General features: G+C 40.2%; 1 protein-coding gene across 3 annotated transcripts in view; it reads right to left on the reverse strand.

The window, feature by feature from the left end:
• Window positions 1-2,177: 2,177 nt before the first annotated feature.
• Window positions 2,178-16,572, reverse strand: part of LOC101154784 (phosphatidylinositol 4-kinase alpha) — a 31,395-nt gene continuing 17,000 nt past the window's right edge. For 2 of the 3 annotated variants that reach the window (XM_023958259.1, XM_023958258.1), the window contains exons 27-55: window positions 16,391-16,474; window positions 15,753-15,842; window positions 15,072-15,191; window positions 14,276-14,290; window positions 14,071-14,163; window positions 13,822-13,978; window positions 13,578-13,705; window positions 13,322-13,480; window positions 11,872-12,023; window positions 11,673-11,780; window positions 11,460-11,587; window positions 11,222-11,380; window positions 11,022-11,101; window positions 10,742-10,941; window positions 10,264-10,354; window positions 9,441-9,608; window positions 9,289-9,342; window positions 9,088-9,208; window positions 8,855-8,984; window positions 7,330-7,473; window positions 6,413-6,483; window positions 6,216-6,322; window positions 6,021-6,125; window positions 5,569-5,694; window positions 5,326-5,446; window positions 3,811-3,970; window positions 3,650-3,739; window positions 3,240-3,323; window positions 2,178-3,157 (exon numbers count right to left, since the gene is read on the reverse strand). In XM_023958259.1, the coding sequence (XP_023814027.1) occupies window positions 3,106-3,157; window positions 3,240-3,323; window positions 3,650-3,739; window positions 3,811-3,970; window positions 5,326-5,446; window positions 5,569-5,694; window positions 6,021-6,125; window positions 6,216-6,322; window positions 6,413-6,483; window positions 7,330-7,473; window positions 8,855-8,984; window positions 9,088-9,208; window positions 9,289-9,342; window positions 9,441-9,608; window positions 10,264-10,354; window positions 10,742-10,941; window positions 11,022-11,101; window positions 11,222-11,380; window positions 11,460-11,587; window positions 11,673-11,780; window positions 11,872-12,023; window positions 13,322-13,480; window positions 13,578-13,705; window positions 13,822-13,978; window positions 14,071-14,163; window positions 14,276-14,290; window positions 15,072-15,191; window positions 15,753-15,842; window positions 16,391-16,474 (3,297 nt within the window). In that variant the 3' untranslated portion in view covers window positions 2,178-3,105. The remainder of the gene's footprint in view (window positions 3,158-3,239; window positions 3,324-3,649; window positions 3,740-3,810; window positions 3,971-5,325; window positions 5,447-5,568; window positions 5,695-6,020; window positions 6,126-6,215; window positions 6,323-6,412; window positions 6,484-7,329; window positions 7,474-8,854; window positions 8,985-9,087; window positions 9,209-9,288; window positions 9,343-9,440; window positions 9,609-10,263; window positions 10,355-10,741; window positions 10,942-11,021; window positions 11,102-11,221; window positions 11,381-11,459; window positions 11,588-11,672; window positions 11,781-11,871; window positions 12,024-13,321; window positions 13,481-13,577; window positions 13,706-13,821; window positions 13,979-14,070; window positions 14,164-14,275; window positions 14,291-15,071; window positions 15,192-15,752; window positions 15,843-16,390; window positions 16,475-16,572) is intronic. The other variant, XM_023958260.1, reaches the window with a different exon arrangement.

A 16,572-nucleotide genomic window follows, 5' to 3' on the forward strand; every position in this document is an offset into this window, starting at 1 on the left:
CAAACAGATTAGAACTGAAGGCCTCTTGTGTTAGAAATAATTTACTGAAACAGCAGGTGATGAAATTTCTGACACACGCTGTATATTTGTAAAAACGTGATTGGCTGATTACAATTTTGTGTTAATGAGCAATTGGCCAGGTGTTCCTTATAAAGTAGCCAACAAGAGTTGATATTCTGTTTTAGAAATCCACATATTTTATACATTTGTTTATTGTAAAAAAAAAAAAAAAGATAATCACAGAAAAACTGTCTTTTAAATTAATTTTTTTTACACTTGCAAATAATCAATATCTTTCTTTGTCTTTCTGTTCAGATCCCAGAGGTGCATCCAACCTGCCATGTTGCCACACTTTCAAACAACCTGAATATGAAACCTGAAGACTATAACTCCACAAGCACATGAGAAGTCAGGGCAGTCAGTAATCTGCCTCATTAAAAATACATCAAGGTGTTTTCCCATCTGTACCTTATAAAATATTAAGCAAATAGAGCTGAGAACACGCCCACACAATCATCTTCCTCCAATTAAATACATTTTGCAGATTTAGAAAGTTGAGAGTTTCTGTCATGGGATCTATTTATCTTTCCTCATTGCTCTCAATCTTTTTGTTTCATACCGATTGTTTGGCCTCCAATTTGTCGACCAAAACCACATCGGCTGTTTCGTGAGAGCTCTCAATACCTTGACTGACTTGTCCCACCTCCACAAGCCCCAAACACACTTGGATGCTGCAGCAGGGATGGCCATGTTATGGTGACATTTTTCTCTTTCTTTAAACATTTTTTTAATGGAAAATCTTAGAGTTGTTCTATTTTGTAAAAACATCTTAAAAAACAACAACTCGTATTATATTTTCAAAACACTGGTAAAACTGATACAAACCTGCCAATTTACAACACCGGTTTTGCAGGCCTGCGACATGCAGCCGCCTCTCCACAGGTTTGAACGAAAACCTGTTTTGTGGGAGACAGTCACACAACACTGTTACTGTTACACAGGAGACAAGTTTGTGCCAGAAACCATCTGGTGTGAGGTGGGTTGTTTTTCCCAACAGGATCTCTTAAACCACACTTTCAACATTTATGAAATGTTGTTTTTGAAGCCTGATATCTGCATTTTCATGAGTTTATAGACCTCTTTGAACTGAAGGCATTTCTGAATCAAAGAGGTTGAAGCTGCTTATTTTTCCTTCAAAGTAGTTTCCACTAAGTGGCTTCTTTTCAGGCATTTTTTGAACAAGCTCAAAAGCTGATCCACATTAAAGCCATGATGCCCTCTGCTGGAGGAGTTAGAGTTAGTTGCTGTTCAGAAGTTCCTAAATTGCATTTACAATATATATATATATATTTTTAAAAGATACTACACCAACGTCATCATGTTAATATTTAAAAGTAAAAGGAGAATAAGGAGGAAGACGCACCAAAGCCATAATGATAGAATGTTTGATTTGACAATCTTGCACTCTAAATTCAAGTAACCATGCTGCAGTGGGGGATCTTTATTGATATAGCGTGTGTAATTTAATTTGAACAGAACGTGTATGTTCTGCCGTCAAAAGGAAGATGAATTAACGGTATGCAGAGAAATATAACACTGTTACAATTTAATTATTGTAAATATTGAATAGCTAGATTATAAATGACTTGCATAAATGCTTAGCCAAGGTTCACTTAACTGAGGATCAACTCATTCTATTTAAGATTGTCCATCGTTTGTGTTACCCAAAGGTTAAGCTGCACAGCCTTTATCCTTCTGTTTCTCCTTTATGTGACAGATGTAAAGAATCAGAGGTACACCGTCTCCTACTTTCTGGTTCTGGATATTGGTCTAAAATATTTGACTATCCTAAGGGGTCCAGATGACCCGATCCTTACATTGGCATGTTATCCCTACCATGACAAAGGTGGATAAAGGTGAAGAGGATTTCATGTAATCCATGGACACCAGTGTAGATCACATATCATTGAAGAACAAAGGTTTAGCGCACTGTCTAGTGGGTCTAGATGACCCAACTCCCAATGTTAAAGTGCCTAGGATAGCACAAGGGTTAAATTTGCATGTCTACAAGAATTAATCCATTGTATGCCGTTTCTGTTGCTCATTTTTAACTTCATCAGGTCATCTTATATTACATTTTTGCTTTTCTTAAAAAAAAAAAAGAAGGCATAAACACATTTGAAATTAAAAGTTCTTTAATTGATCCCATGTGCAATCTCATTCAAAAGGCATGATTATAGAAAAGGGGACAGAAAATGGGTCATGGTACAAATTTACAAAGAAGTTTTTAAAACCAGCAACAACATGGAGGCTCAAGTTATGCGTGGACTCAGGGCAAAGCACTCAGTAAAGACACTTTAGAAAAAGCCACATTTGACACAAGCGACACCGAAGTCGATGCCCCATGCAACTGCCAAACATTTAAACCGTGCCTCAATGCAAGCTTTTAATAATAATAAATTATTATTATGGTAAAAAGGGCAATCCCCTTCTGCTGTTGCAACTGTACAAAGTGAGTCTCAGTGTTTCCTGGAGCTTGTGAGCATCATCCACCGTCAAAACTGGCAATATAAAACTCCAAAATGCACACATTTCCAGGCAGTCAAGTCTGACAGGTAATTACAAGCAGAGTACCATGCTGAAGATTAAATAAGTCACTGGTCAACGGAAGAACAAGCACAGTAGTACAGTCAAGTACAAGATGGTAAGGAGGCCTCATTGGTTAGAACGGAAACTGGTCTACTTCTCTAGAGTCCATATGCGCCCACATCTATAATCAAAATCATTTACATTCACAAACATTGCTTCCATTACAAATTTGCACAAACTTGAATAAATAATTAACCGAACGTGCAGATCATCAAGAGTCTTTCATGAAGTTCTCTGAAGATGGTAGTGCAATAGTTTAATGATCAAGAGCAACAACATCAATTTTCAAAAATAAATAGAGGAATCGAGAACAATTGTGGACACTTATTTTGTTTCAAAAGAAAAAAGGCAAAACCACCTAACAAATGAGCAGAAACAGTGAAGCGCGACGTTCACTGAGGTGAATTTAACAAAGGCACACACACTGCACCATCAAACATGCTCAGGCACAAACGTTTAGTATGGAATCTGATTCTGGTAATACTGGATCATGTCGTAGGTTCGACTCCTGGAAACAGAACAAAGGGGGAAATGCCGTCAGACAAAAACTTTCTGAGAAAAAAAAAAGAAAATAAATAAACATAGGTGACCTGTTGCTGAGGAAACAGTTCTGGATGACTTTGATGATGAAGGCAGCGGCATCTTTTTCACTCAAACCAGGGTTGAATCGTTGCCTACATGTGGAGAAAAAACACAGTTGGCAACAATAGCTATCAACCTACCTCCTCACCTCTCTGCAAAAACCCCCCACAGATGCTACCTTCCCACCGGGCTCGGAAACTTGCGTTCAGAGTAAACTTTCAATAAAAAATCTATGTAAACGTGACAATTTAGACTAAGCCTCTTCCAACTGTAGGTACATGCACTAGTATCAGGTAGCGACAGTCTGGTGTGATCACCACATGCCAAAAACACATTCACAATTCTATGTTCAGCGCGTTCCTTGAATGCACCACACATGCCCGGTGTGTACATAGCTTCACAGGCACAATTGACTTACTTGAGTAGTTTGATGGTCTGCCCTCGGAAGCAGGGAAGGCCAGTGTCCAGCATCAGGTTGACTAAGGAGACCACGGCATCCATGTATGGCCTAATTCACAGAAGAATGTGTGTTTAGCTTCAACTTTTCTATAGTAGTTACTTTAGAACCTCAACACTCACCTGACAGCCAGGTAACCCCTCACACACATCTCCATGAACCACTTGAAAGGTGTCGCCTCCATCTTCCCGCCCATGATCATCACCATCTCATCGGTGAGCTTGATATCTGGCTCCCAGCCCAAGTTCCCGCCAGGAGAACTTTCAAACATGAAGCCAAAGTCTGAGAGAACACACGAAAACACAGCAACTTATGATCCACCACCATCAAGCAGAAAGATGCTGCAAACTAAGGATGCAACAATTCACTTTCACCACAGTTTGGTTCAAACCTCGATTTTTGTGTCATGATTTTGCTTCAGTTTGATATGAACTTTATGTATTGCGAAAAACCAATAAAACAACTAGAAAACTCAGAAAAACTCTTTTTTTTTATTGGCTAACAAACAAATAAGAATGAGGAAAGAGCTTTCAGTTAGTTTATACCAGGGGTCTGCAGCCTGAGGCTCCGGAGGCACATGTGGCTCTTTTACTCCTCTATTGTGGCTCTCAGGTTGAAGAAAATGCAATTTTTATTTTATTTTAAAAGTAAGGTTTTATTCTGACTAAACAACGCATTAAGAAAAACAAAATAGTCAAACTAGTCAAACGCTGTTCAACTCGTTAACAAACAGTTGAAGCGCTGTACGTATCATTGCGCCAAGCTCCTAATTATAGTACCCATAATGCTCCAACAATCCATAAAGCAGTGCAGCTTCATGGTTTACCAAATTTAACATTCTGACAGTTCTTTGAAAGCCACGTACCACAGAAAATCTATTTGAGGTCAGTAAGCACAGCCAGAATTCCCACTTAAGACTAGGGATGGGTATTGAGCCCCAGTATTAAATGAGCCCCAGGGCAACATTCTTCAAGACCACAGTCTCCATAAGATCTGACCTTAACGGTTCTGCTATCGGTACTGGAAAAGTCGCTTTTTCTTGTGTCCCACAAGATATAAACTACAGTTGTGACGGTGTGGGATTTTGGATCACCACAGTGATGAAGCCCACCCCCACCCCCAACCCCGCCGTAGCAGAATACAAAATCCCCCGACGGCCGCATCGCAAATGAATACAATTCATAATTACAACGCACTACTCTTTATAAACAAATAACAGTAACAACTAACCACTACCTATCTAACTAATGAACTAACTATATAGGTGTAAAATGAGTATGTGTATGTGTGTCGGCAGGCTGTGTGTGTAAGAGAAAGGACTGCGTGAGAGTAAGAGGGCGCACAAGTGTTGGGGGTGCGCGCACGTTCATGTTTGTTGTTACAGAGTGTTGAACAGTAAGGTGTTGAAGGTTGCAGACCCCTGGGTTATACTAAGCCTTGTGGAAACAATAAGTTCAGTACAACATGTGTTTCAATGTAAACAGTAGGGATGCCACGATTGACTTTCCCCACAATTCAGTTCGATGATGTGACATATGCTTCGGTTTTAAACTGATAACTGTGGCATCCCTTGTGGAAACCATAAATCTGAATCATAATTCCATTATCTAAAGTTTAAAATAGAAGATAAAACACACCAATGTGGATGAGGTGTCCCTTGCTGTCCAGCATGATGTTGCCATTGTGTCTGTCTTTGATTTGGAGCAGGAAGAGCAGTAAGCTGTAAGCTGCCATACTGCGGATGAAGTTGTAGCGCGCCTGGAAAGGCAACAGGAGGAAATGTGGGGCAGAACTTTCAGAACAAGTGATCACAGTGGAGGAGAAAACGTTTTATCCCCAACTGACATGGAAATGACTGCATGAGGCTAGGGGACTTCTACCTTCTGAAATGCCAGGGTGGACTCATCTCCATACTGGTTCCTGAAGTAGTCATACATGCCGAAGTCTGTCTGTCGGCCCAGCTGGTCACGAGATTTGCAGTCAGGGATGCACTCGATGACTCCACACTGAAGTCAAAACAAAGTACAATCAAAAGCGACAAACTGACAGCTTGTAAATAAAGGTTTTTTGGGCCTAGTTGCTCTTTTAATATCTGTGCATTACGAAACAAGCAAGGTGACTTTACTCGGAACAATGGAAGCCCAAGAGTGTTGGGGGGGTGAAAAAAAATCCACATTTCCCCTAAATAAATTTTCTTTATTGATAAAATGGATTTATGGCACCGCCCTAATTTGCCTATGAAGTTTTGAAATAAGGAATCTGCTTCGATCTGTTTTTATTGTGCAAAAGCTTCCTGTTCAAACCAAGGCACCCTGTAAATGCTGGATCTTACCCCTGGTGCAGTGGCCACCACCCTGTAAGGAAACACGTAGAGATCTAGCCCCACCAGCTGGAAGATGTTCTTAAAGAGGCTGATAATCTGAAGAGCCAGCATGTCCTGTAGCCACAGTACACAAAGGCTTAACAACAAAAATGCCTGTGGCTAAAACAAGTCAAACATTCATGAGGTTTGTCAGTTGTGAGACACCTGTCTGCAGTCATCTCCAACTTTAAAGATGGCTGCCTGCCAGCAGATCTTCTTGGCCTCTTCCTCGCTCTTTTCTTCATCCACAGGATTCGAGTGACTCTGCAGACCTGTGAGGATTTATTCGTGAAAAAACAGAAACACACTGAGTTTGTGCAGCAGAGTACGGAGGGTTATCGCACGAAGCGGCCCAGGAGTACCTTGTTTTTCCAGCTCACTGACTCCACATCTTCTAACTTTGAACTTAGCCAAGTATGGAGCTTTGGCAGCACTGAAAACAAAACAAAGAACAGAAAATCATCAGAGTTTTAGGGATTTTATTATGTTAAGTAACCACAGTGGCCCTGAAGTGCAAATCCCATCGACAAATCACCCAATGCAAAATGTATTAAGGATCATAACAGTTAGAAAAAGAAAACAAATAATATAATGAAAACACAAAATAAGAAAGCAATCACTGATTGGATGATGAGTTGAGTTTTTTAATAAGAGAGAAAGCAGCAGATGTTTTGCCTGAACTGTGGAACTTTTGCAGTGGGCGTGGCCAGAAACCTAAAGAAATATCTTCTTTCTGAAGATATTCCCATGCTAAATAACGTCCGGTTGTAAAGGCAAGCAAACGTCATCATCCAATCAGTTATGTCCCATAGTACCAACCTTTTCCGTTTCTTAATTTGTTTTATATTTTTAACATTTCATTTTGATTTTTGGAAATTACATTTTGTTTTATTTATTTACTTTAGAATTACGTTTTGTGTTTTTGGAATTATGTTTTGACTTCTGGAATTAAGTTTTGATCTTGTAAATGCAATAGTGCTGTTTTATTGTTTTTTTTTTTTTAATCGTGATCTTTAATATGCTTTTGCGTTGAGTGATTTGTACTTCAGGGTAAGTTTTTAAAAAAAATTGCAAAAGGGATTTGGAAAGAAAAGCATTAAAAGTTATATCAAAAAGTCATTTTGCTATTAGTTTTTTTTGCTGTTAATCTTTTCCATCAAATCCTTGCAATTGACCAACTTCAAAATGAAATTAAATTTATTTTATTTTTTACTTTGTATAACAATATAACCTCAACCTCCTCTGAGAACAAAGGGGTTGTTGGTTCATTCGAACTCACCTCTGCATGGGAGTTCCAGACTTGTAGTCTATGTCTAAAACTATGGCTTCTGGGTTACTGGGGAGATAACAGCCAGGCTGAACTTTAATCTGAGACAGGGCCTCCAGACAGGCTTTTTTCCTCTCCTCCCCTTTGGGAAAAGGCCTAATAAAGACAAGGAAAAACAAATCTGAAGACAGTATTTCCACACTTTGGACTCATTTGCAAGCATCTCACAGAATGACTCCTGAATAAAAGTGACAGCCTGGCTATGGTGTTGGTCACAGAGACCAGTCAGTGGAGAATGAAGTGATGGGTAGTGGACGCCAAGAGACACTGAAGGTTCCTCCCCTGGATTGTTGCAATTACAGGCCTAATGAGGGCAAAAGGGAATCTGCCGCCCCCAAGAGGTCTGGCAAAACACTTTCCAGGTAGAAGATGTCACAAAACAATTCATCAAACGACACGAAACGCTCTGGAGGGCAGAAAGTCAGACGCAGAGGCGGTAGAGCGCAGTGTTTACCAGAGTGAGGCCTAATCAGAACGACAGGAGATCATCTAACGGTTTAATGAACCAACAGCAGAACAGAACAAAACATCAGACTCACGGGAGGGTACATCTCCTCATAAACATCAGTGTGATCACAGAGAAGATGGCAAGTTTCATTACGATAAAAAGTTTAAGTATTGTTGATAAAGTTTAGAGCCATAGAGTACAATGGATTTGTGTTTGACTGCAGCACAATAAATATTATTTGCACAGGTCCATAAAATAAAAGTAAAAAAGATCCTGCATCAAAACTGTTTTAATGCTCATCATAAAACCAGGTGAATCTCACGGTTTACATGTCTGTAAAATCTCAAATAACTAAAGCCATGGTTCTGGGGAAGAGAGAACCAACACCTGTGGGAATCATAGGTCTAGTAGAGGAGTAGTGATTCATTGCTTTATAGTCCTATAAATCAATGAATTTATAGATCGGTCTGTCTGAGGCAAGCCACTAATCAAATCGACCAACACCATTATAAAAACCTTTTTTCCATTATTTATGATTTTTAGTTGTACTTTTTTTGTACCATGGGTTACGTTAGAGTGTTGCACGGACCAAGAAACACTTTTAATTTCATTGTGCCTGTGACAATGACAATGACAAAACAAGATCTGATCTATTCTATTCTGAATAGAATAGACTATTCTAGTAGCTGCAGTAGCAGAGACTAATGTCAGTCCCGCTGAAGCCATCGGGCCTCGCTAGCATGTTTAGAATTTTTCGGCTAAAGACGTCCTGGATCGATTTTAGGCCAGTTAATCGTATCATATAAAATGAACCAATATCGACTAAGAATCGTATCGGCAACCATTAATTATGATATAAATAGATCTGTTGAAAGGAATCGTTACACCTCTATGGTCTTTAAATAAGCCAAAAGCAAGTCTGCACTCTGAATCTAAATGGCTATAAAAACCAGATGGAAAGATAAACCAAAACCTCCACAGTCAATGTTTATGTCATCACAAAGCCATTCACATTGAGTGTGGGCGTACTTGATAATGGCCGACACATTGGTAATCTTGTTGAAGAAGTCAAACTCTCCCTGGTAAAAAGCTTTGGCTGGACCAGAGAGAGAACCGGTGATCTCCTCCACCATCTCTTCCAGCAGCTGTCCGATGTCCGCTGCGATGACACACACACACACACACACACACACACACACACAACAGGATCAAGGTGGGTGACACTTGGAGGCCTCGCTCTCCTCGTGCTTGACCAGACTCACGGTCTTTTAGGTTTCCTTCCTCATCCTGGTAAATGTTGGTCTTCATGTTCCAGATGAATTGGTGAGCCAACAGTTGAGACTTTTGGGCGGCCCAGAGGATGTACTCTCTGACATAACCCATCTGCATTTACAGGAAATGAGAAAATCGCTCAAATTGAAGAAGTAAAACAGAATCAAAGCGTTGGAAAATGAAGGGTTCACCTTGTCGTAACGGAGGGCCTGGACTATTTGAGGAATGTAAAACAAAATGGCATCCTATTAAAAAAAGAGAATGAATAAATATATATATCAAAAAGCTCTGATCATAAATAGTTAATAAATAAATAAACCACTGTCTGTGTTTGTGTGCCTACTGGAGGAAAGGAGCGAAGCACTTTGACCCCATACTGAGCGGTGAGAGGATGAGGAGGGTACATGGAGGAGAAGTAGGACAGCCCGGTTGGAGGGTCTGCAGGGGCCCAGCACAGGATGTGACTCAGCTCTGGGGAGTCGGCATCAATCGTGTGCCACGTCACAAGGAACTGAGGGAAAACACCAAAGTTAAGACCAACAGGATGATCATTGATGAATGTGGTGCTGTGCAGACTAGTGTCCTCAGATAGTGATGCTCATGACTAAGGCACGAGAGAGAAAACTCATGTCAAACTGATTGTCTGCTGAATGGGGTTGTTTGACGAGAGATTTGCTCCTTATTTTTAGACGAGTGAGGCTCATTAGATGAAGAACTAAACAGAATCATTACAAGTAATATTTCATATCAGAAGTTTTACTACAATGACAAAAAAATCCCTAATAAATGACATTTATTCAGAAGAATAAAACAGTTTTCTTCTGTTCACCTCACAAAAAGGTTGAAGCAGATGTGCAGCAACAGGAACTTCAAAAACTCTTTAAAATAAAATGAAGGCAAGGAAAAAGCCAGAGCTTCACCACAAAGAGGCAGCTTTGGAGCACCGCTGATTGAATGTTCACAGGTTCAGATCCCACATTGCCTACCGCTATTATAACAACAAAACAACAAACTGCTAAGCCAGTTTTCTCATTATTATAAAAGATTTTTGCCCTTTCTAGATGGAAAATGAACCGAAAAACCCATAAAAACATGATTTAAAGCTAAACTGCTGTAAGACTGCTACTACATCACTTCTCTTTGCAGTTTAAACTACAGGATCTCACCTTAATGGCCTCAGGAACGTTGCACACAGCAGCCGGATCCATACGCACAAGACGAGTCACCTCAGAGGCGATGGACTCTGTGTTTTTAAATCTAAAAAAAGCACACAAACAAAGTCAAACTAAAAAAAAAAACTCTCCTGTGTGTTAAATCCTTTAGTAAAGGTCTGAAGACGCATCTTCATTTTAGAATCAGCAAATTAATACGTTTTATTAAAAAGATAAAACCAAATATTAAAAATAGAAAAAGGGATTTAAACTGGAAAGTGGTTGTTGCTTTCACTGTTTGGGCCCAGAACTTCAGTAAGAATTCATCAGTCACTTCCACGTGTGAAGGAAGTCCCACCAGAGAAATTGAATATCAACTTAAGCTTTTTGAAAACATCACATACTTCAAAAGCTTCAAACATAATAGTAGAACTCTTCTAGATTTGTATGTTAAACTCTTTGTAGGGAAGGAGTAGGGCGTTTTGTTGAGAACCTGGTGGGCAACTGCAGAGCCAGGTAAGGCGATATACTCCAGGCCAAGTTGACAGTGTCCTTCCACTGTTTTTCAGTCAGGCTGATGTATTTGGATCTCCAGTTAGCAATGCTGGTCTCTACCGACTGCTCAGTGGCAATGGCAAGTTCTGGAGAGGATAACGGGTTGTACCATGTTGTCAGTCGCTCGATTTCACTGGCCTGAAGGGGAAGATGCAGGTTTAAGCTCGAGGTGTAGACTTTTTTTTTTTATTGTACTTGTAAAATAACGCCATAAATACCAGCAGAGCCAGCAGCAAAGTCCTTCGTTTCATGTAGTATTTATGGAGCTGAGAACCTCTGTTGTTCTTTTTAGAAAGCCCTAGAACAGAGGAGAAATACACAAGTCACCTCATAGCAGAATGATCAGCCTATGAGGAACAGATGGAGTCAGAGTTTCCCTCAGATGAACCCAAGCATGTCACCGTGCTGAGAGGTTTACCTGATTTCTTGGATAAGGTGGACATCCCAGAGGACAGAGGGTATGTGTTGATCCACCCTTGAAGAACCTGCTGTCTCTGTCCTACAGCTACGTCCAGACTGCCACGGCTGTCTGCTACAGCAAGTACCGACAGGCTGTTCACCGACATATCTTGAAGATCTGAACGAAAAACCTTTTTCGTCAACAGGGAAATAAAAATGAATAGGCAGCAAGATTCAGAGTTTTCTAAATTCTCTACCTTGGGGGACCAGCTGGTTGGCCGCCAGATACTTCTTGTCAGACTGCAGGCAGGTGTAGAACTTTATCATTATGCTAATGTCCTCTCTCAACCGTTTGTCTGTCTGAGTGGGAAATTTGGGAGCCCCGCTGTAGGAGAAGAAAGATGACCGCAGTGTTGGGGAACAAGCTTTAAAAAAACTTGTTCGGAGAGAGCTTCTTTTTACTGTTTTACCTGAAGTAATCAAAAGCGGTGGAGTAAATCTTCTCTCGAAGGACATTTCTGATGGTTGTGTTTGTCACAATGTCAGCGTGCAGCAGATTCAAGCCCAGAGTCAGCAGTCTTCAAATGAAGAAACACCAGCACAGGATTCAGGAAATTTAAATGTAACCCGTCTGTCTGCCTTAGCCAGAGGCAGGAGAAGAAATGATACCTGAATCTTGGTCCAATGGCGGCAACATGGCGGTTCAGGCTGCTTTTGGATCCTCCCACACTGAGAGACAGAGATCTCTGTAGAATCGATGTGAAAATCTCCACCTGGTCTTCACTGCTGTACTTGGCTATCTCAAACCGCTGCACCAGGAACTGAAGGAAGAGCAGTCCTTTTAGTTTTACAGTAAACACCACATTATTGTTCTAACTAATGGATCACATTTTTGTTGTATTTCATATGTGGTGCGTTTCTAAGCTTCTGATGATCACTAAGAGGTGATTTTAAAATAATTATGCTGCTTGTTTTTAGACTTTGTTGTGTAATTGTTGATGGTTTCTGTCTGTAACCTGTTACCCCTTTTATTTCCTTTGCTCCTTTTACAAAAAAAATGTTTAAAAATCAGACAATGTGATTTTCTGGATTTTGTTTCTCATTTTGTCTCTCATAGTTGAGGTTTACCTTTGATGAAAATTACATGCTTCTCTCATCTTTTTAGGTAGGAGAACTTGCACAATTGGTGGCTGACTAAATACTTTTTTGCCCCACTGTATCTTTTTTCAATAAAAAAAAACTTTAAAGTTTGATCTTTAAAACACTTGTAATTTAAAAGCCTACTTCTGAGCCTTATGTGTCTACATAAAACATTTTAAAAAATAAGAAAAACCTTGTTTAAAAACACAACAGGTTACAAATCCATTGAGTGGGCTTGTTTTGGGCCGATATAAACGACAAAAGTTAACAATAATCAGAACATATCTCATTTATAAACTCTTCTAATTTGTTTTACATCACACCACACACGTTTTAAACCTAACAGATAAAAATCCACTCAGAAGATAATTGTGTTTTTAGTGTTTTTAACATGTTATCGTGGCTTTTTTTTACAGTATATTCAAGAAAATTAAGCTAAAACTTGCATTCCTGAGTATTTTTTTATTCAAACCGTTGTGAATCCACTTGCAAATGACTAGATCCATAAATGTCTTGGTTTTCCTCGTCAGAGTTGGCATCTGGCTTAAAACTGTTCAGCTGCAAACTCCATAAATGCTCTCCATTTTTGTTTCACCAGTAAAGGGCTGTAAGCTAGCGGGGGAAAGTATAAACAAATGGGGGAATGGAAAAGTGGGGACGGACTTTTTCCACACCTACAGTCCTGCCCAAAACTCAGGGGTCAATTTCTATTGAACTACTGCCGTTCTGCAGAAACCATTTCCTAAAAAAAGAACACAGGTTTTGTTGTGTTGTCTTAAATTTTGGCTTAAAACGGCAAAACCATAATTAGAAGACCTCTGGGAACGCTTTTATAATAGATCAAAAGATGACTGGAGTGGGTCTTTCAGGGGCGGCAGTGATATTTGGTTTTAATCTCTTTTAGTAAGTAGTAAGTAGAAGTCTTTTGGAGCTTGTAGAAGCTTAGAACGGATCATGTCTTCATCGATTTGTGACGAACCTCGATCCAAAGAAAGTGCGGGATGACATCAGGAGCACAGGGTGTTGGCTGACTCTCCTCTGACACAGCTAAAGGTCCGGCTTCCACTTTAGTCTCCGAAAACAAACCCATCTTCAACTCCACCGTCATCTGCCAAGCCCCCGCCATCTCACGCATGAACTATGAAGACAGGAAAAGCAGTTCATTTTTTTTTTTTTACATTCTTCTCTCTTTTGCTCTTCCTCGTTATCCAATTCACTCAGAGCGGAGAACGTACCGGCACTTCCACTCCGTTGTGTGCAGCCAGGAGCCATTCCCAGCAGGCGATGGCCGTTTCCATGCCATGTTCTGTAAACATCTTCAGTGGAGACCAGCACAGTTGGTGCAGCAGTTGCTGATCACAGTCTGAACAACAACAAGAAACAGGAAATAAATAAATAAAAACAACTGGAGGAAAGTATAAACTAAAATCTTGCAGAGGCAGAAGTCTTCAGACAAAATGAAGAAGTGGAAACAGTCACTTTTGGTTGTGATAAGCAGAGCAGCCATCTTGAACATGGTCTGAGTGAAGCCTTCTGGGTCTTTTTTATCAAGGGCGCTGGTCATCTGAAGGATCATCAACTTTTTCAGGTCTGACTTGCTCTGAGTTGCCTCAGAGAATTCAATCATACCGATCACCTAAACAAAAATCAATTTTAAAGAAATGGTCATCGACACAAAAAACTGGTTTTAAGTAGCGTGAAAAAGCAGCTTTTTGAGATCAGCTTTACCTCTCCTGTGTAACGGTTTCGCAAGTTCAAGGACGCCATGAAGTTGGAGTAGTCCTTCTTCACGCATGCCGGCCTCTCCGTCAGCAGGGTGGTCTGATGAGGAAATGCAAAGTTAGAGGCTGGGACGGCGAGACACAATATTTCTGGGTATGCTGAAGGATTCATGCCTTAGCCCTGTCTTTCTTCGTGTAGTGTTGAGACCAACCTGAGGGTAAGCAGCCTATGGTTGACCACATGGTGGAGGACAACGTCAGCATGAACCAGTTAGCCAAATGGGCAACCAGTCAACCAACCCCACCCGTCCATTGCAGGTAAGTAACCAGGCAACCAGCAAATCCGCAAAATCAGCCAAGCAACCAGGTAGGCAGTTCGGAGCAGTTTTAATAAAGACAAAATACAACAAATGAAGCAAATGAAAAGACAGATATATGCAGAAGGCAGGCCCCCAGACATGTAGGAAATGCAGAGCAAGCAAAATAATGTCACACACTAGTTAAGCATGCCACTGTACTGACATACAGCACTGCAAACAAGTGGATAAGTCATTGTTTACAGAGCTGCTGTATGCCACTGCTACAGAATGAGAAACATAGGTGTAAAGGCTATAAGAGACTTTAGATCAGTACTTACAAAAACGCACAGGTTTTGCTAAAGCAGCTACCGTAAACACGCCACATTTAAGTTGTTAAAGTGGTGGACAAAGGTTAATGAGCATCAGGCCCAGAGGCGGCTGTGAGACAAATGTACAGTATATTTGTGTAGGAGGGGAAAAAAATCCCTGTTTTTGAAAAGGAAGTGAAGCGCAACATGCCGTTTCAACAAAAACACTAACAAATAGTCTGCAAGCCTATAGAGTAATGCTAAAATGACACTGTGTAATAATGAGAAAATACATGTTTCTGCCAAATTAGAAACGTTTTTATTTGGATTTAAATTCAGAAGGATAAAAACTGAATTGAGATGGGAGCGAGCCTGGAAGAGCTTTTGTGTGTTAGACTCACGCCAAGAGTGGTACTCTGCCGGTTGTAGCCTGCAAAGTGCAGTATGCTCTCCGTGGCCATGGCAAGCCCGGTGTGCTGAGACAAACCCGATACCCACATCTGATGCTTGTTGAGGTACTCCTATGTTCATAAAAACAGAAAGCTCCTAAGTAAAGCCTGACAGTCTAATGTAACACAAAACAGGTCAATACTAGGGATGTCCCGATCAGGCTTTTTAAGCCCAGATCCGATTCACAGTTATTTGATTTTGAGTTTCTGCCGTTAAAACAAACCAATAGAGACATATGCTGTCAGTTTTAAAAATTATTAAGTTATTGAGCCTGGAAGTCTGAATCTGCGAAAATCTTGCCAACAGCTATTTTTGTGCGTCTCGTGTTCAAACTAGCGCCAACTAACTTCAGTGTTTTCTGGCGAAATATTTTTGTAACCCGTTTATGATATGCAGACTTCTATTTGAGTATTTATCTGTAATAATAAGATAGAAACATTTTTGTGCTCATCAATACAATAAATATCCAATCCCTTATAAGAATGCAACATTCCATTCCGATAGAGTCCGAAACGACGTGATTAAGCCTTTTTTGATCACGTGATCAGATCAGGACATATCTCGATATTTCATCCATTTTAATTTGTTTATTTTAAATGTCAATAATTAAATCCAAAAGAGAAACAACGGACCTGTAGGTGGGACTTTGTGACTGAAGGAGCCCATTTCATCGCCTCCTTCAGGATCTCTCCACAGCGAGCAGCAAAGTCCTTCACAATGCTCTGGAACAAAAAGAGTCCTTTAGAAGAAGATGCGGACTGAGCACTCCATTATTGAGTTTTTTCATTAAAAAATGCTTGCTTATTCCATTTTACTTCCATTTGATGTCAGAACATTTTAAAAATCAACTTGATTAGTTGGGATTGCCGTGGCGCAGATGTAGAGTGGTAAGTCTCTGATTCCAGGATTGGTTCCCACCCATGGGTGCCAAAGTGTCCTTGGACAAGACACTGAACCCCACATTGCTCCTGGTGGCCTGGATAGTGCATTGCATAGTGACTCTGCCACCATCTGTGTATTAACTATGTGTGTGTGTGAATGAGGTTATGACCTTTAAAGGGATTTGGTCCTTAAAATTTGTAAAACAAAAAAAACTACCTGTTTGAACTTAGGGCTTGGTTAATCATTTATATTATTAAAAAATATAGCAAAAAAGAAACATAAAGGATATGAAAACTACCATAGAAAGTGGCACATGTAAAAAATTAGATTAAAAAAAAGTGCTTTGCTTCCCTCTGGTGGTCACAAACATTAAAGCAGACCGACTCACCTCTCTGGCTTCATACGTGTCCGGCACAGTGATCCTGTGGGGAGTGTCTGGAATGTCATAGTATGGCTGATCTTTATGAATGTCCTAAAACAAATGTAGAAGAAAAACAATGCAAACTTCTACACGTGCCCAAACATTTGACCATCTTTCAGTCTGACTCGTTCATCTAAGGCGGGGGTGTT

This window comes from Oryzias latipes, chromosome 9 (genome assembly GCF_002234675.1).
Source record: "Oryzias latipes chromosome 9, ASM223467v1".
NCBI lineage: Eukaryota > Metazoa > Chordata > Actinopteri > Beloniformes > Adrianichthyidae > Oryzias > Oryzias latipes.